The 19,585-nt window shown below is 35.3% G+C and overlaps 1 protein-coding gene across 1 annotated transcript; it reads left to right on the top strand.

Moving 5' to 3' along the window:
- The first annotated feature begins 1,139 nt into the window (after window positions 1-1,139).
- On the top strand, window positions 1,140-18,810 carry rassf9 (Ras association domain family member 9). The gene is made up of 2 exons (XM_067389242.1): window positions 1,140-1,278; window positions 14,912-18,810. Exons 1-2 carry the CDS (start codon window positions 1,232-1,234, stop codon window positions 16,182-16,184), a joined length of 1,320 nt encoding a protein of 439 aa, XP_067245343.1. The 5' UTR covers window positions 1,140-1,231; the 3' UTR covers window positions 16,185-18,810.
- Window positions 18,811-19,585: the final 775 nt, after the last annotated feature.

The raw sequence follows: 19,585 nt of genomic DNA, 5'->3' as shown, positions 1-19,585 counted from the left end.
AAGGTTTGCAGCGATCCTGTTGAAGAACCATTTTCTCAAAACCCCTTTCAGTTAACAGTACTTAAAGGGATAGTTCACCCAAAAATGAAAATTCTGTCATTTATTACTCACCCTCATGTCATTCCATAAGACCTTTGTTCATCTTCGGAAAACAAATTAAGATATTTTAGTAGAAATCCGATGGTTCTTTGAGGCATGCATAGGGATTTCCTCTCTCAAGATCCATTAATGTACTAAAAACATATTTAAATGAGTTCATGTGAGTACACTGGTTCAATATTAATATTATAAAGTGACGAGAATATTTTTGGTGTGTCAAAAATAATGCTTCATGAAGCTTCGGAGCGTTATGAATCAGTGTATCAAATCTGCTGTTCGGAGCGCCAAAGTCACGTGATTTCAGAAGTTTGACGCGCGATCCGAATCATGATTCGATATGCTGATTCATTATGCTCCGAAGCTTCCTGAAGCATTGTTTTGAAATCGGCCATCACTAAATAAGTCATTATTATTTATTTTTTTAATACTTTCTAATATCACTTTATAATATTAATATTGAACCACTGTACTCACATGAACTGATTTAAATATGTTTTTAGTACCTTTATGGATTTTGAGAGAGTAAATGTCATTGCTCCCTATGCAGGCCTCACGGAGCCATCGGATTTCAACTAAAATATCTTAATTTGTGTTCCGAAGATTAACGAAGGTCTTATGGGTGTGGAACGACATGAGGATGAGTAATAAATTACAGAATTTTTCATTTTTGAGTGAACTAACCCTTTAAAAGAAACGTTATTCTTAGTGTAAGGCTAAAGAAAATATTAATAATCGAAAATAGCCTTTTTCACTATAAAGAACGTGGAAAGTTTCCACCATGTATGCAAGGCTCTTGAGGGCACCGTCGATGCTAATAAAGAAACTTTAGTGTAGCGTAAAAGTATAGACGTTGAAACAAAACAACACTTCCAGTTCACCAGTACAGTGGTACAGGACACTATCTAGAGATGCTATCATCAGCTCCACACAGTTCTCCGAAAGGCGAGTTTTGTCGCCTCCCTCCGTGTGAAGTGGGAGGACGGCCCTGTTTGAAACTCCTCTTACTTTGAAGCTCGCAATTGTTCAACTTTTTCCACGACCAGCACTTCAGTGGTACTTTCTTGATTAGGTTTATGCGCTCCGTTTTGTTACACGATGCCTTGGAACTGACCTGAGATCATATTGACGCACGATGGCTCCTTTTGGAAGAAACTTTCTGAAGGCGCGTTTGAAGAACAGGTATGATCCATTTAATTTGAGATTACACCACAGACCTTTTAACAGAATATATAAATTTAGCCTGTTCATTAGGTCAAAATAAGCGTAAAAGGTAGAAAGCTTGAGAAGCATTAAATATTTGTATTTTTTCCCCTCAGAACCGTTCGCAATGAAACGCGTATTGTAGTGATTGTTATGGACTGTAAACTCGTCACTGTAACAACAGCACTTGCTCTCACTCAAGTGTTTCGCTGCATGGTCGCAGAGAGTCGAGTTACACTAATGCTGTTGTTCTGCTTGCTCTGGTGCCTCTCTAGGATGCAGGTTGCTGGCGTTAAGTAACGTCAAATGAGTGTCATTTTTTCTAAATATTCAATCCTGCATAACGACGAATGTGCGTACTGGTGCGTGAGTGTTTGATGAAATGAACTGGAAAGGCTTGATGTAATGTGGTGTGTTTGCAAGGGTATTTAACTTTTTTATTTTGTTTTGTCTATAGTTAGTCTATATAATTATGACATGTAGCATTATTTTTGTTTTAACTTGCTAGTTTAGAGAAAAGCATATTTTGGTGCGCTTGTTTGAACAACTGAAGGATTCATGACATAATTAACCCACCAAAAGAGGTCCAAGAAAAGGGATGGGAGGTTTTAAAAGTAACCCACTCTACGTGTTATTTTTAATAACAAGTATACGCATTTTAAACAATATTTCATTAAACAAAAGTTAGATACCCAGATAGCAAACTGACATAGAATCAACGTAGAAACGACGTTTCTCGTGACATCGAAACGACGTTGATCTCCGACGTTGATCCGGCATCAGTTTGCTCATCGGGGTAATGTTGAATCAACGTCAGACACTCCATTCAAATCTAACGGAAAATCGACGCAATTGGTTTGGTTACCGAACGTTGAAACGATGTTGATTTTCGGATGGTTGAAACGACGTTGTAGAATCAACACATATTCAACATAAAATCGATCTAATTGGTTTGCTTACCTAACGTCGAAACGATGTTGATTTCAGCTGAGTGAAACGACGTTGTAGATCAACACGAATTCAACATGAAATCGATCTAACTGGTTTGCTTACCCAACGTTGATGTTGATTTCATTTGGGTGAAATAACTCTATACAATTAACACATTTTCTACTTATTTTAAAAATCTCAAACACTTAATACTAAAAGATAAGCCTGTTTACAAAATAATCACACATCACATTCAGTTAACATTGCTTTAATATTTACAAAATACAGGTACAAATAGCCTACATCGTTAGAGCATACAAACCTTCTATACAAGACTAACATAGAAAAGGCATTTACTCTCAAATACACACAAAGAGGTATACAAGTTAATTATTAGCTATTATAAATAGTCTCAAGCTACAAATTAAAAGCAATATTTACTCAAGTATAAAACTGGTCATGTTCTTTTGTACCAAATGTGTTATTTTTATTGGAGCACAAAAGGAGATGTAAGGCAGAACATCAAGAGACTGACAGCCTGAGTCAGACTACTCCATCAGTTTCTTTTCTTGCTGTGACTGAGACTATATGACTCTCTCCTTTTGTGTTCAACAAAAATAAAGACATATGGGTCACTAGATGATTTATAAAGAAATCTTACCCTTAAAAATGGAGGACAGAAGAATATAGACGATGAATTGGTTTTCCTTTGCAATTAAAATGTAAGTTCCTTGCTCTTGTAACAGGGATGTAAACTCATCAGGGATGAAAAGGGTGACAAAGATGTAACCCACAATTTCAATACAATGGACAATAAAATATATATTTTTAATTACTTTTTTAATTTCAAGGTTTATGAATATTTAAATTTATTTCATAATTATTATTGACATTTATATCAAAATTAAAATATTTCATCTTTATCTAAATGTAAACCAGTGTCAATTCATGAAGTGCCCCAATGATTTAACGGATTCACTCCTGTAATTGGATAAGTGCGAATGTCACTCCTGAAAATTTGCAGTGCAGGTGGTTCTCTAGCAGCGTAAAAATAAAACTGTGAATACAGAAAGCAATGTGCATATTTATTATAATATTGCTCATTTATTATAAGTCTATAGCCCCCAGCTGTTAGAATAGCGACTCAATTATGCACATGCTGTATTGTATCTGGCATTATTGTAGTGAAACTGAGCAACTGACAGTGGAAGGTGTAGACAATATTTCAGTGAAGTCATCAAAATGTTTTAGTAGTTGAAAACTTAGTTCCTTTCTCTCTCAAAAACACAACACAACAGTTACACCTTTTAAATTTCAGAGTGTCTATTTACATAAAGTGCAAATAGCGTCCCTTGTTGGCAAACGCTATTTACACTAGCTTTTGGGCCACTCAAGTTTTAAAAAAGAAGCACAGAAGGCAACGTCTTCAGTGACACAGCAGTAGAGAGTAGGGAGTTCTGGCTTTTGATGCAGGTTCAAATCTGCCTTTTGCTAAGCTCACATTTATTTTCAATAAAAATGAAAATAATGTTCTAAAAGCGGAACTAAACTGAACGAGTGTTTAATAATATTAAAAATGTTTATTGGGTAGGGTTAGGAGAAGGTGTAGGGAGGGTTTTATTCTACCAATAAGGCAGCATCCATTTAATCATTTTAATAAATACAATCATTTACACTCTATATTATTGCATCCTGTTAATGTACAAAAATACTGAGGTGCAAATAGTATCTGCCAATATTAAGTAGGCCTATAGATAGCATCTATTTACTCTTATTGCAAAGAATTGATACTTTACATGGTGTAAATAGAATCTATCACTATTTTCACCTAGTGTAAGAAAATGTGCTATTGTCACTTAGTGCAAATAGCCGCTGCCTTTAATCTTTTTCATTGCAGGTGCACTAAACCTATTCTACAAATCACAAATTAAGAAATTCATAAGCTCAATTTGTTTGTAGATCAGTAAAACTTTGGCCAATCATGCACATTTCTTTGTGTATGATTTTGTGAATCACCTACACTGTTTGGCTATTCTCATGTGGTAACATTAAAGAAATATTAAGTGCTAGCTAAAAACAAACAAACAAACAAACAAAAACAGTTTGTAATAAAAAAAAAATCATACATAAAAGAGACTTGTATCCCTTTAATATAGACTAAAATACTGAATGTCAAATAGTAGCATTTATAATAAATATTTAGCTACTGTTCATTTCTTGCCAAAACCATACTTCTACAGTGCATGTAATTTCGGGGTGGTGCAGTGTTGATTACTGATTGATTAATAATGACAAGATAAGATTGTCAGATTGTATATCTTTACATTTTGAATATATTTGTTAAAATTTGAATTCATGTTAATAAAAAAGATACTGCAAAGTGTGACATCATATCAGGACTGTTACAGTGTCTGAAGAGCACGGCTTAAATGTGAGCATATGAATTTCTTAATTTGTGAAATAGGATTTGTGCACCCCCAATGAAGAATTTGAAAAGGTGTAGCTGTTTTTGTAACTGGAGAAAAAAGTTTGCAACTTTTAAAAATCCTTTCAAATTTTTAAATAAAAAAATAAATAAATAATTTACTGATGTATGACTATTCTTTAAAATTAGAAATCCCACTGTCACAGGTGCTCAGTTTTGCTATAATAATACCCGCACAGAACATGGTAGTAATCAGCCATCCATTTAAAAGCAGAGGTCTTTGTGGTGTACTGTTGGTACATCTGTCCAGGCCAACATCTGATGTCCTGATGCCTTCAACTGGGGATCCCTGAGAACCTGAAACAGAAATAGTACAGATCAAAATCATACATCATACATACCCATTACAAAGTATCTCATCTGGTAACACAAATTATCATTCCAGGTTTAGTTTTAGTGGGCATGATAATGCCCAAAAGAAATTATTTCAATTCGCCCCTCTGAATATTCCTCTAACGTGGCATTTTGTGAGAAGACCAATGACCTTGTCACGTCTTCTTTTACATTGTAATTTTCATATAAGAGAAATAATTAATGCAAAATATGAAACATCCATGCATTTACAAACCTCATTTGGATAAATACAATGGTGGAAAACTTGAATCAGTGTTACACAGGAAAGCCTGTCAGTGATGTGCTATAAAGTAAAAGGAAAGACACGAATAACACTGTAAAACTGTATTTTCATAGTGGGTCCTTTTATAATAAAGTCATTATATTATGTTTTTAAAAGATCTTGTTAATTTTGTTTAATAATATGAACAATATTAATAGTAGTAATAGTAGTAGTATATATAAATGCTAGAAAAATTTCACCATGAGCTGTTTGCATGTAAATGAACATAATGGGAACAGAAAGTAAAAAACAGCTCCATCTGAAACTTTTCAATCAAATCAAAGGAGTACAAGCTCCTGTTCTAAAATTATAGTACACAAGACACACAAATGAGAGGTACAGTCTCTCCCTAATCTTACAAAATAACAACCATCCTGACAAACACGTTGTATGAAGACTAGAGTTGGAATAAAACACCCCTCCTTATCCTCACATATCATATAAAGTATTTCCCCTCCTCAAGTCCATATTGTCCTTTCATCTTCAGGAAGCCATCTTTCAGCCTCCATGCAGTGGTTGGGTAGAGCTACATTAGGTTAGGACAGCCTTAAGAAGTTATTTCATGTGACTCATAGAAGTTATGTCAGTTATGTCATATGGGTAGGGATAGGTATCGTTATAGTTCTAACAGTATTGCTACTGTTAATTATTGATCGGGTACTTCAACGGTATTCTTATCGGTTCTTTTTATTATATACAAATTAAGAACATAATTAACATTGCTTTATAGATGAAATCAACTGAAGATAAAAGACATTAAATCTCTCAAGATCTCAGCAGAGGAGGATTAAACAACTCTAAACAACAACTAACACCGTGTCTACACCAGACATGACTTTTTTTGTGTCGCGCCTCAACAGCTAAAAGCTGACCGACTGTTGAAAATAGAACGCGGAGCCCGCTTACTGTCAGGAATTTGTTGTGTTGCGTCACTCCTCATCCAGTGTAGACAAAATCACAGATTATAACAGGTTCTATTATTAAACATGCTGAGAAGATGTTACTGTTTATGTGATCACAGATATTCCGTGCATCACAGCACATATGAGCTTTGAAGCAGTCTGTCTCAATCGAGATGTGTTATAGGCTGCCCACAATATGCGCGGCAATATCCATCGGCAACTGTAACAGATTTTAGATTTTTGAATTTCATCTTGGGATTTCAAACAGAAACAAGATTTTTCTTACCCCCCCCAGAAAACAAGAAATATTTTATGTAATTTTAATTATCTAGAAAAGGCATCTTGATTTAACAATTTCTAGATATTTGGAATATAAACAATACAAAAATACTAAGTAAGAAAATTTTTTTGTAGTGCAGGACATTTTTAAATATATCTCCGATTGTGTTTGTTTAAAAGAAGAAAGTCATATACATCTAGGATGGCTTGAGGGTGAGTAAATCATGGGATAATTCTCATTTTTGGGTGAACTAACCCTTTAAGGTCTTTTTTATCTTTGGTTGATTTCATCTAAGGCTGTGCCTGGAAGTTTTTCACTTTTTCTGTTGTTGTTTCTTTCCTTCAGTAATTCTGCTCGTTAACAGCAGGACTGGTTTACGTCACGTGACAAGCATTGATAATGACACAAGAGTGGGTAACTTCTGTCCACCTCGTCTATAGGCAAGGACTAAAATAGAGAAATTTCATATGAATTAATATTGATTCTGGAATAAATTTTTTTTTTTTTTAAATCATAAACAAATTGCGATAGGTGAATCGATTTTTTTTCCCCAGCCCTAACATCTATATAGCAATAATGAATAGTGCGTGTAATTTCTCCAGTACCGACGGCAGAACCAATATTGTTCAAGCTTATCGATACTCTGGTCTTTCAGAATTTAGCCCCGGGGCCTGTTTAATACCATGTTTCGGTACCCATCCCTACATATGGGTGAGCTCATAAGGATGAAAGCTTGAGTCAGTCTCTTGATTTGTGACTGTGCAGCTATTGTGAAACTCACCATCTTCATGTATCAAGTGTGAATGGCATCTTGTCCTGAAGAATCACAGCTCCAAACGCTAGAGATTACATCTCATCTGGTAACAAGAGCATAGTACAGCCATAACTGTAAGAACTCTAATGATATCTTTACCCCCTGATATTGCATTGATGATATAAATTCAAACACATTAGAGGCTAAGAGTATGAGCAATGAGTAAGCTGCCCAGATTTCTGTTGAAAATAACTTACTTGCCTAAAGTTGTCGACCCCCTGGACCACAATCAGCATTTATAAGTAAAAATATTTAAGAATATATCATTAAAAAATGCATGCACGTATACAAATAAATAAATACCTTTGAGTGGAACAGTATGGCGTCTGTCACTGGCAAACATAACTACAAATAGACAGAGAAATACAATAAAATAGATTAATGACCATGATATCCTGTTATCATAATAGTTAAATAAATGATTATAACTACAAGCATTATAACATTATACTTGTCACGTATGTTACCTCTTTTAGCTGATTATTTAGCCTACAGGCCTTTCAAGAACAACCTCACTGAAACAACCTGGGGTTAATGATTTTAAAATGTGAGACTTCTTTCAAAGACATGTAAAAATCTTACAGACCCACAACTTTTCAACAGTAGTGTAGTGAATGATTGAGGTTTTGCTTACAATAGTCATCTGGTTCATGGCCTTTGACAGGAGGTCGCTCAGCTCTGCTGGGGTGCAGGAGGCCATCCTCATGGAAGGATCTAGGAACATAACATTCAATTTGTCACAGAGCCAACCACATTTATTACAGGTTTATTACAAGGAACCAAGCTAGAGCAGAGGTGGAAAGAATAAAATACATAATATTAAAAAAATAATTTCTTAAGTTAACAGAATTTATATTTTTAGTATTAGAATTCACTATTGTACATACAGTGTCACTTACGTTTGGATGTCAAAGCCTTCTTAACTAATGCATTAAAAATAATTTTACAAAAGAAAACTGCAGATGCATGGTGATATAGGTAAAATATATTGTGAAATAAATGCATTTTAAAATATTTAATGAGCTTTCTCAGTTCACCTGTGTTTCCTCCAGAAATGCTGCAAACTTTGGAATTTACCCTTTGTTGGAGGGGGTTTTCTGTCGTCCCTGAAATTACAGAACAATTTTTATCAATATTTGTTTACCATTAGAGATCAAACCGTGTTTGAAATAGTTTCAGCTAATATTCGCGCTCATGTAAGTGACGTCACCGATTAACGGTACAGCCAGCGCATACTTTTAGGTTAAATAAATAAGTAAGTTTACCATCATTCATTGATAATATGCCAGCAAAACGTTAACAAAGCTATCAAAACATCTCATCTACACATAACGATGAGATTAAAAGCCCAAACTTTCATTAAACAAGGGCTCAAAATATAGAGTTAGCCAACCGCTTCTGAAAACGGTTGAGATGCTAACGGACTTTTTCAAAGACACTAAATCATTTCTTTTAAGTAAATATTCAACAGAAGTGTGTCAGTTACACTTAAGAAAAGTGTCAGGAACAGTTTTATATATTATGTGTGTGATTTTGTGGACTAAACTTACCTAAAATCAGTGAAAACAACAGCGAGACGGAGGCTTGCTGCTTGACGTTTCCCCGTTTCCATGGCAACTCAGATCCGCTACAGCATTTGAAAGCGATTCGAACGTTCAACGCGCACGCGCATTAAAACACGTCACAGTCATGCAGCATTTACAAACATAAACATATAGAATTATAACATTACATACAATTATTAAATCATGAAATTAAAATGCATTTTGTAGTTCTATCGACCCATTGTGCAAAATGAGAAAGTGAAACTTTAAAAGAACTTCTTTATATTTTTGGAAAACGTGCTTGGAGTATTTTTATACCAACACTTTACTTTTGTTATATATATATATATATATATATATATATATATATATATATATATATATATATATATATATATATATATATATATATATATATAAAGCCAGTTTGTGCTTTTCAGATTCTCTTTAACTGTAAAAAAATAAATAAAATAAATGTACAATATATTAGATTTATTCATGTCCACTACAATGGGCACCAGGACGGAAGCAACAACAACAACAACAACAAAAAAACATATTTTAACCATACAGCATTATGAGCTAGAGTTCAAACACAGTATGTGAACTAGCGTTGAAGATTTTGAACTTAACACATACTGAAACAATGAGCAATGGCAATCAGAATGAAAAAATGTAAGATAGATGGAGTCTCAAAAGACATTTTGATTCTTTTTGTTGGTCGAGTGGGTGAATTGAAGTATATGTACTTGCTGGTTTTGATAAATATGTGTTTGTGTGATTGATTGCATATAGCATCCAGGCATCAGTGTGTGTGTGTGTGTGTGTGTGTGTGTGTGTGTGTGTGTGTGTTGCTTTGTGTACACTCATAGTCATTTCACATTCGTTGTTTCACAATATTGTCTCTTGTTAAAAACTATACATAACATGATTCATGAATAGGCTATATTTTTAAAATATATTTTTACATATGTACACAGGCCTATTTATGCATGTAACATGAAGATCAATTTTTAAGCTTTATGTTCTATGCATTTTTACATTTTTAAAATATAAACAGTATACATATATATATACATATATATATGGAAAAAATTAAGAGACCACTTAATATTGATTTCTGAACTTGGAGTGGTCTCTTAATTTTTTCCAGAGCTGTATATGAAGACTTCAGATGCAAAAGCCTCTAAGTGCCATCTGAAATTCTTCTAAAATGAGCATTTTTATCAAGCTTATATGTTTATGTTCAGTTATTTCACTTTAATGGCAATGAAAAGGACCTATTAATTGCCATTCAAGTGAAATTACTGAACCTACGAGCTTGATAAAAATTTCAGACGGTACTTAGAGGCTTTTGCATCTTAAGTCTTCATATTAACAGTGTTTCACATATATGTTGCATTCATGGTTTTCATTAACGCTCCTTCTCGTGTGTTTATGACCTGCCGATACCGTTTGAGCAATCTTCGGTAGGCTATGCTTTCATTTAATTTTAAAATGGATGCATCGGACAAGAAATCACGGAAACTTGAGGACTGCTCATTTTATCAGTGTCAGAGTAAGAGCCTGCTATAGATTTTGCTGCTCATTTATGTGGATTTATTATAAATAACCACTGCTATAAACTTGTTTAATTTACTTAAATAGGGTTTTTATAACGAATTAAAATTATATCAGTAAATAAGTCAAAAGACATGCACGTCCTAATAGTGCACGCAATGTCCGATTCCTCTAACCAAGTTTCAACATATATTAGACGTTATGATTTCGATCATATGCGTCGGCGTAGGTATCTGTTGATGAAACAACCTCATTTCGACATTGAATCGATGTCATATTTTCGACGTAATAACGTTCTGATGTACCGATCAAATAGTGAACGTTGAATCAACATTGAAATTTGATCGGCGACTGATACTGATCTTTACAACCAAAAATAAACGTTGAATCGACGTCCGTTTGCTATCTGGGTAATGTCAAAGACTAATGTGTACACGGTGTAAACATAAGCAGGTAACCATAGCAGCCATTAAACTAGTAACTAGTTCAGTATTTAAATTTAAGTAGCCTATATTGTCATTAATTATAATGTTATAAGTGACGTACAAATAATAAACATTGTGACAAAAATCGTTAGTTGTTGTTTAAAATATCTTAAGTATAGTTGAGGGGTAGGTTCTAGTGGCGTCAAAGGTTGCGCGAGATGAACTTCAGTTACGCCCATAAATTAGGCTACTGACAGAAACTTTTTTTGTTTTGCACACTTTAAAAGTTTCTGTCATTTTTAAATTCATTTTAAGTGCTCTAATTTACTTTTGATGTCTCAGTGTTTCCATGTAGTCTAAATGGTTAATTATTCAATAGTGTTTGTTGTAGTGCTGATTAAAGAGAGGACTCTCTTAGATGGCTATGCCACAGTAGTTTACAGTAGTTATGTTTTGCCAGATTTTTTATTTATGTATGTTCTTTAAAGGAAATTTATTGCACAGCAAGACATTTTAGTTGTCCTACCAGTCTATTTACAGTTTAAGCTCGAGACTCTCTGATGGGAGCATTATGCTTTTATGATGCTGTAAAAAAATCACCTTTAATACATAAGCCAACTATAATTATCGCAAATGTTCAGACAGAAATCTAATCAAAGGTAATCTAACTCTGCGTCTGCTTCATTTAATGTGGATACAGAATGTCATTCCAACAGTTGATTTATACATGTTTTAATTAATAGACATGCTTTGTTTTGTGAACATATACTCTTAACAGCAACAGTTTAAAACTGGAGGTGGTTATTACTCTTAACTCAGCTGCCATAACTGTGTGTTTATTTTAGTGCACCAAACATAATGTCACTCTGTTAAGGCCTAAATAAGAACCTTCTAAAGCAGCTTCAATGGCTATTGAGACAAACTCCTCTACATAAAATGCAATGAAAATGTTGAGGCTTTTCAATTATGCTTATCAGGTAAAGAGTTTTCTGAAAAGCAGCAAACCACAGTGTTTTGTTTGTTTTTCATAAAAAATCTCATGCTTTTAAGACAGGGCTGAGTAAGAATTTATCCTTGCTTCTACTTTACTCTGGATGGATAGCATGTTTCCTTAACATTATACTATAAAATTCACTTTTGCCTCTCTCCAGTTCACATGTGCTCACTAAAATCTCTCTGCTCTCTCAGATACCTGTTAATGAATCATTTGACACAGACAGTACCAAATATAATATGATCTCACAGCTGCTCTTAACTTACATGGTCATAAATGTTACAACCGCCGATTTAGTGAGGATTTATTATTTTATCAATATCTACAACTTTGACTAAGTGTATTAATATAAAGATAATGAATTGTGTTAATGAGATCTATCATTGAATGACCCACACATCTTTATTAAATTGAGGTTTAATTTCCCAAGCATAATTTTGTACAGCCTAATAAACCTTGATAGACTGACTCTCAAGGAGATTATGTTCCTTGTTCAGACATTGTGTTGAGTCTGTAGAACGATACAGCATGTTCTCTGTAGTCCAGTGATCATGTCTGGTGTTAACACGTGTTTGTTTTTGCTCCATGGGTTGAGAAGCAGAGTGTTCTGTTCTTTTCATCTTCTGACAATTTAAAACATCTAATCTACATTTCAAAACAAGCTTTTATTTTATGCACTGTGGACTAACTTAACTATCATGCCACTGATGTTCACTGATCCATAGTTATGTTTCTGTATACAGACAGTTTGTACATTTGTTGTACACCTTTAACTCATTCTTTGCATTGTCCATGAAATGGACATTTATAATTTTCCATTATCTCAAAATACAAACTTGCTGGCAGGATGTATGTAACAGGATGCTGCTGGTCACCACTGATTTTCCCACAAGACAAACACAGGTGCTTCCATTCCCCCTCATTTGTTTCCTGTACTCATGACAATTTTGGAAAAGACTAAATAAAATAGACCATTTCATGAAACAATATTGAATTCCCAGTGTAGTCTATTCTGTCATTTCATGTTGCTCTGATTCATTCAACAAGGTCTTTAAATGGATCAAAACTGTATAGCTAGCCAAGAAAGAGCATTGTTAACCAGCTGAGTGTAAATGCTTGCATTGTATTGTAGCATATTGTCTATTTCAGTGTAATGTCTGACATGTGTGAACAAGCCACTGTATACTTTTACTTGCTTGTTATGTAAATGCTAGGGTTTCACACTTCTATTCTGATGTCATGGGGATGATGTCATATTGCTAGCACAGGTGTGAATGTGGGATTAACTTTTAAAATAGCATTGTATACAGTAAGTTTAATTTATGTCATACAATGTTAAACAAATGGCAATCTTGCATTTAGTTTTGTATACCGTTTCGGTCTAAGATAAAGGCATTCAACCCAACACAATATAAGCATTGCATCAGTTTGTCTTTCTGAATACAAGCAGTGTATTAGGTGGTCTGCTAGCTCAACTATTTACTTTTGTGTGGAGTAGCAGCACAGTCTTCTAAATATTAACTGACCACCTGCATTCTTGCATATATATTACATTCTTCTGAGGTCATTCATTAAGAAAAATTACACCACTTGCATTTTTGTCACCCTTTACAAATAAAAATGTTAGTAATATATGTTGCTACACTGTAAACGATTTTCTTGTATTTTTACAATACAGTACTGGCAGCACGGTTGCCAGCAAGTTACTGTATTTTGTTTTACAGTAATTGTACTGTAATTCAATTTACAGTACACAAAAATAGTACTGTAATTCTCAAACTCGACAGAAACAAAATAAAACTCACGAAAACCATCTTGATTTGTCTTTTCAGCGTTTCAACAATCACAAGGTCTGGTTTGGTCGAAATAAACGAGATGTAATTCACCGAGTTAGAATTGAAAATGTCGGGACAAGCAGGAAACAGACACCTAAGTTAAGTCTGTAACAGTGTTTTTGCAACGTTCGCTGGCTGAACTTCCACTGTCATTTCACAAGTTATGTACGCTATAGCGTAAAATCCTAAAATCGAATTATAAAATGTAAAATTAACTTACCAAACTTCCAGATATCCACCGAGTGAGACATCCAGATATCCGTGAGTGAGCTGCTGCAGTTGTGTTCTGACGTCAGTCAGGGGGCGCTGTTTACAGCAATCCTGTATTATTGCCTGGCATATTACAGCCAATTTACAGCTAGGTTACAGCAACACTAAAATATACTGTAAAATGTTCCCGCTCAAACAAAATTACCCAGAATGCAGTACAAATTACAGTATTGTACTGTAATATAAAAATGCAGTATTGTACTGTAGGTTTTTACAGTAATGTGCTGCTAAACAGTGACATTTAACAGTGTAGCTGGCTAGCTAGCTAGCTAATAAATAAACATTACCTCTGTATTTAAAATTTGCTTTTAATAGCTTTTAATTAGCCTCTAACATATTCTGATCTAAGAGAGATAATTAGTCATACCTGATGTTATGACCTGAATAGAATGAAAAATTATGAAAAAAACATTTCAGATAATTGAGAGTATGCATACATTTGTCATGAAGCCTTTTGCTCATCTGAATAATGTCAGCCATTTAGTGAGTCATTTAGCATCTGAGCTATGGATGTGAATCTGTCATCAGTAGTGTCAAGTACAGTTATGGCTGTTGAAACAGAGACAAATGTGAGCTTTATGTATTTCACCCCATTCCAGATTGTAATAATGAAGAAACAAGCCACTCGTGTCTGTCCATTACAGTGATTTAATACGGGTGTTTTTTTTAGGCATGAGCGTCTAAAATCCCATTATGGAATCACTATAACACACATAATTTCTTATGCTAACGCTACATTATGGTATTGCTTTAATGTTGGTTACCTACTGATGTATGATAGTCAAGTCAAACTTTATTTATAGAGCACAATTTTACACAACTGTAGTTTATCCAAAGTGCTTTACAGTGAGAAATATAATGAGAATTTAAAAGTAAGAGAAAAAGTAGTAGTCATTTTAAAGGTTAGTTATGCTTGTAATTGTGGTTGTTTACACACTTGTTATGTCTCTTCACCAGGTCTAAAGTTGTAGAGGAGACACCAGGGAAGGAAATCCAGGTGCTTGTGTGTCATGAAGAAAAAGTAGTCTGTGGTGTGACCAAGCACACAACCTGTGCAGATGTAGTTAAGGCCTTATTGGAGGACCACAATACTATACCAGAAAGTAAGAGGCTCTTACATGGGGAACCTAAAGATTTCTGCATCCTGGAACGGTGGAAGGGTTTTGAGAGAGCACTGCCACCTCTCACTCGAATCCTTCGCCTATGGAATGCTTGGGGCGATGAGAGACCTTTCATACAGTTTGTCCTCATGAAGACCAGTGATTTTGTGCCATCATCCAAGGGAGCCAAGAGGGCCACGAAGTCTCGGGGAGCGAGGCCCAAGAGATGGGACCAAGGACCTGCACAGTACGCCAAAACTGTATCTGTGGAGAAGCAGAAGCGTATGGTGAAGAAGGCCTTCCGTAAATTGGAGAAGATCCAGAAAGGAGAGACATCCGAGGGCTCAGAGGAGATCAGTAAGCTTGTATGGTTGATCATCTCCCAGGATCAGACCATCCGGCAGCAGATTCACCAGATGCGTGAACTAGACGTGGAGATTGAGCGTGCAGAGGAACAACAGAGGAACAGCCCCACACCTCGCTCCAGCATCACAGAGAGTGATGACAGCCAATCGCTGTCCATGTCCCAATTTGACAGCCAGCTTCAGGAGTACCTGTACACCAGTGATGGAATCGAGCAACTAGACCTACATATTTGCAAGCACCAAGAGCTCGTTGACCAGCTCTCTCAAGATATTGACTTAGAGCTGAGGAACTGGACTTCAGAATTAGAAGATTTAAAAGGAGCAGCAGCTGCTAGTCCAGAACTAGAGCTGGAACCCAACCTCTCGTTGTCCTCCTCAGATCTCGTAGAGCTGGAAAGTTTACGCAACGAACTTGAGACAAGCATGAGAGCTGGGCTTTCCCTCCATGTCCAAATGCAGGAAATGGAGAAGGAACTACAGCGGAACAAAACAGCCCTGCAGTCCCAGAACCAGGAATACCAGCATCTAGTTGCCCAACTCGCTGCGCTTGAGTTAGAGGCTTGTCCGGACCAGCCAAGCCCTGTATCTCTGAAGAGCCAAATCAGGGCCACTGTCTCTCAGCAGACAACAGGCAAGGTCAGGCAGACATGCTCCCCTACAGATGCAACAGACACAGACTCAGACACTGGAATAAGCTCTACTCACAGTCAGGACTCGCTGTCGCCCTGTGTGGACAGGTCACCTCCTCTGGATACTGATGTTTGAAGCTGAGGATTAATTGTGTTTTTAATACATACATGTGCTTAATGACTCCAACAACGAAACACATAGCTTAAAGGGATATTTCAACGCTATCTCACGACCAATTTGTACTTATTTTACGAGGTGGCTAATTCATACGACGTCACTCGTACAAATTCATACCATTTGTCTAAACCCCAGTGACGGGCAGATTTAGGCACAGGGTTAGGGGTAGGTCATTCATAGGTCATACTAATTTGGCAACTCGTAAAATGCGTACGATTTAGCAAAAAACTTACAAATTCATACAATTGAGGTCATACGAATTTGTATGAATTAGCCACCTCGTAAAATACATGCGAATTGCTGTGAGTTCAGGTTGGATATTTTACCCAAAAATCATCATCACAAAAGATATTTTGGAAGGATGTTGGTAACCATACAGTTTTGGTTACCATTAACTTATGCTATATGTGTAAAAAAAAAAACACATTGAGATATTTCTCAAAATATCTTCTCGTGTGTTCCACAGAAGTAAGAATATCTTGACAGATGACAGAACAATGACAGAACTGTCCCTTCAACATTTGTTATGCTGTTACAGTTATTGGTATTGATGTGAATTCATTTTTAGTCATCTCATGTTTTTTCTCCCTATTAGAATTCATATGCACTTAAAGCTCACATTAAATATATAAAAGAACAAAAAAACAACCTATCAATAAGCTGAAAAACAATTTAATTGTCGGGTTTCATTCATCTTTAAAATTAACCCTCATTTTGTGTTTATTTTTTGAATCCTGCTGATATTTATTAAGCCTATATTTCCCACAATCTGAAATATTTTTGTTCACAGTTTTTACGAAAATAAATTCAGAATAAAATATTTTAATGCAATCTGTGTAAATGGCAACAGCAAAATATAAAAGAAATGTTTATATGTATATGAACAAGATACTTCATATAAAGAACATGCACTTGTTTTATATTAAAACAAGCTTTTATAGACTTTGTATATAAGCTTTACTTTTTAACATGTTTCTTTTTTAAAATGTACAGTATAAACAGATGACTGCACAGATTGCAAAATATAGAGATAAAAGTTATCACATATGCATAATTTATTTGTTTTTCTCTTTATTTCAAAACAAATTGATCAATATTCAAATTCATTTGAAACTTTAAGCCTTTTTAGCATAGCTAAAAGCATGGTGCTTTTGCAATGCAAGATGTGTTGTCAACTATAGTCACAGTACACTGCGCACACTCTTTCCCTTCACATCTAAAGTGGGTTGAAACAGCACTCAGAGAAAGAATCCATTCTGACACTAATACAAACACAAGTAAGGAATATTTGAATTCTAATAAGAAAACCATTCTGCATTTTTTCAGTCAGTTCCAGTAAAAAGACATTTGAGCCCTTTTGCTTCAAGTAATTGCCTCATTCTTTCTTTAAAACCTGCAAACAGCAGAGACTTAGCAGTACTATTAGTTTGCGGTCTCATTGCTTCATTGAATTAATGCAGGGTCTTTAATGCCAAGTTCCTGAAGGGTAACAACGTGTTACGCCGCTGTCATTCAGCGTGACTCATAACAAATGGGATTTTAAAGAAGGCTTCATTTTGTAATGCAAAACAAATGGGTTTTAACAATTGCATTATGCAGCAGGCCTTGGTATTCAGAGGGTGTTAATGAAGCCTTGCTTCATTGGATCCTTCTGAGTGCTGGCTTCGCACTGAGATAATAACCAAATTCCCCTTCATTGGCTCTGATCCCACACAGCACCCCATGTAGGGTGTTGCCAATACAAAGTCCGAGGGCTCTTTAATGTCTTCACTGCCAACGTCGTGACTTGTTTACCTCCACTGTCAGTTCAGGAGGAACCAGAGGGCTGCCAGGACTCTGTCGCGGCCGTAATTTCCTGTGCGAAAATGGCAATTACTGACTTTTATCTCTTGCTGCTGTGGTAGTATTTCCAGAACTAACAATTACACTAGTCAATTCTTGAAAACAGTCCTTTTAGATTGTGTCAGGGCAGCTCCCCCCATGTTGAACTTTGAATTACGAATACTGTGGGATCCTCACATTTGGCTGAAAATGCAAACCATAAGTCAAGTGGCATAAAAAGAGAAGAGGGATGGACTTTTGCATGGCAAGTCGTTTTACCACCAAGGCCATCATGTAACAAGACACTTGTATTTTCTTTAACTAGATCAAGAAACCCATTCTACTCAACTTCATAAACACATGTGGTTTCAGATCTAACAAGTGATTGAATTATCTTAAGACAAAATAGTCCTGCCGCCTGCATGCTGCAATCTTCAAAAACAACAGTCACATTATCTTGTCAGTTTGCCTTGACATTTCCTGAATGTTTGGGGGCTTTTTTCCACTTAAGTCAGTGATTTATATGTTAATGTTTTTCTCATACAAACCAATGAGTTTTGAATTTGTACCAAAGAGCAAATAAACTAATTTTAGGATCTCTTTTAGACTGAGTCACTGTATTTTTTGCCATTGTTCAGTAGAAACTGTGTGGGTGATGGTGTATGTTAACAGGATTAAGGAAACCGCAGAATTGCCTGCTTGACAGCAAAACGCTGTTCTTTTGTTTTTAATCTTATAATTACAGGTTGAAAGCTGTAATATCTTGTATTAAAGGGTACCATTTTAAGTGCATAAGAGCGGGTTGTACACAAACCCATACTTACTAGCAAATTTTAGTTATCTCAGTTAAAACAACTGAAATGCTTAAAATGTCAGATAGAAACAAGCACTGGTCTTTTACTTGGCATGCTGAAGTTAACTTTGCAATTTTGACATTATATAGTCATGTTTTATAGAGTTGTTCAGCCTTGTGGCAAGAACGCTGTATGTTCAAAGCATTCAGGTGAAACTGTGCACTTGCAGAATCGTGTCTGGGAACAGGTTCATCTTTTTTTTGAATCTCATAAAAATGACTGCAACTGAAAAGAGCTTGCTGTGTCTGTGCCTCACATACACTCAGCATGTCTGAACCTCTCCCACAGTCAAAGGTAATTAGTGGATAAAAGCAGTTCAACAGGGTGATGCCATCTGACCAAAGAATTTGAATACAAATAAAATTAGTTAAATAATCACCCAAAACAATAATTCATGAATGAGATCATTTTTCGATCTTGCTTCAACTTTGTAAGGTAACATATATATATATATAAAATAAAAAGTAGTAAATTTTAGCGTCAACTCTCCATATTTTAGTTGTTAATTTTAAGGGATAGTTCACCCAAAAATGAAAATTACCCCATGATTTACTCACCCTCAAACCATCCTAGATGTATATGACTATCTTTTTTCAGACTAACACAATCAGAGTTATATTATAAAATATCCTTGTTCATCCAAGTGCAATAGTGGTCGTGAATGGCACTCCTGATTTTGAAGTC

Source organism: Chanodichthys erythropterus, chromosome 7 (assembly GCF_024489055.1).
Source record: "Chanodichthys erythropterus isolate Z2021 chromosome 7, ASM2448905v1, whole genome shotgun sequence".
In the NCBI taxonomy this organism is placed as follows: Eukaryota; Metazoa; Chordata; class Actinopteri; order Cypriniformes; family Xenocyprididae; genus Chanodichthys; species Chanodichthys erythropterus.
The sequence above is the reverse complement of the archived record's forward strand: the minus strand, read 5'-3'. Positions and strand labels throughout refer to the sequence as shown.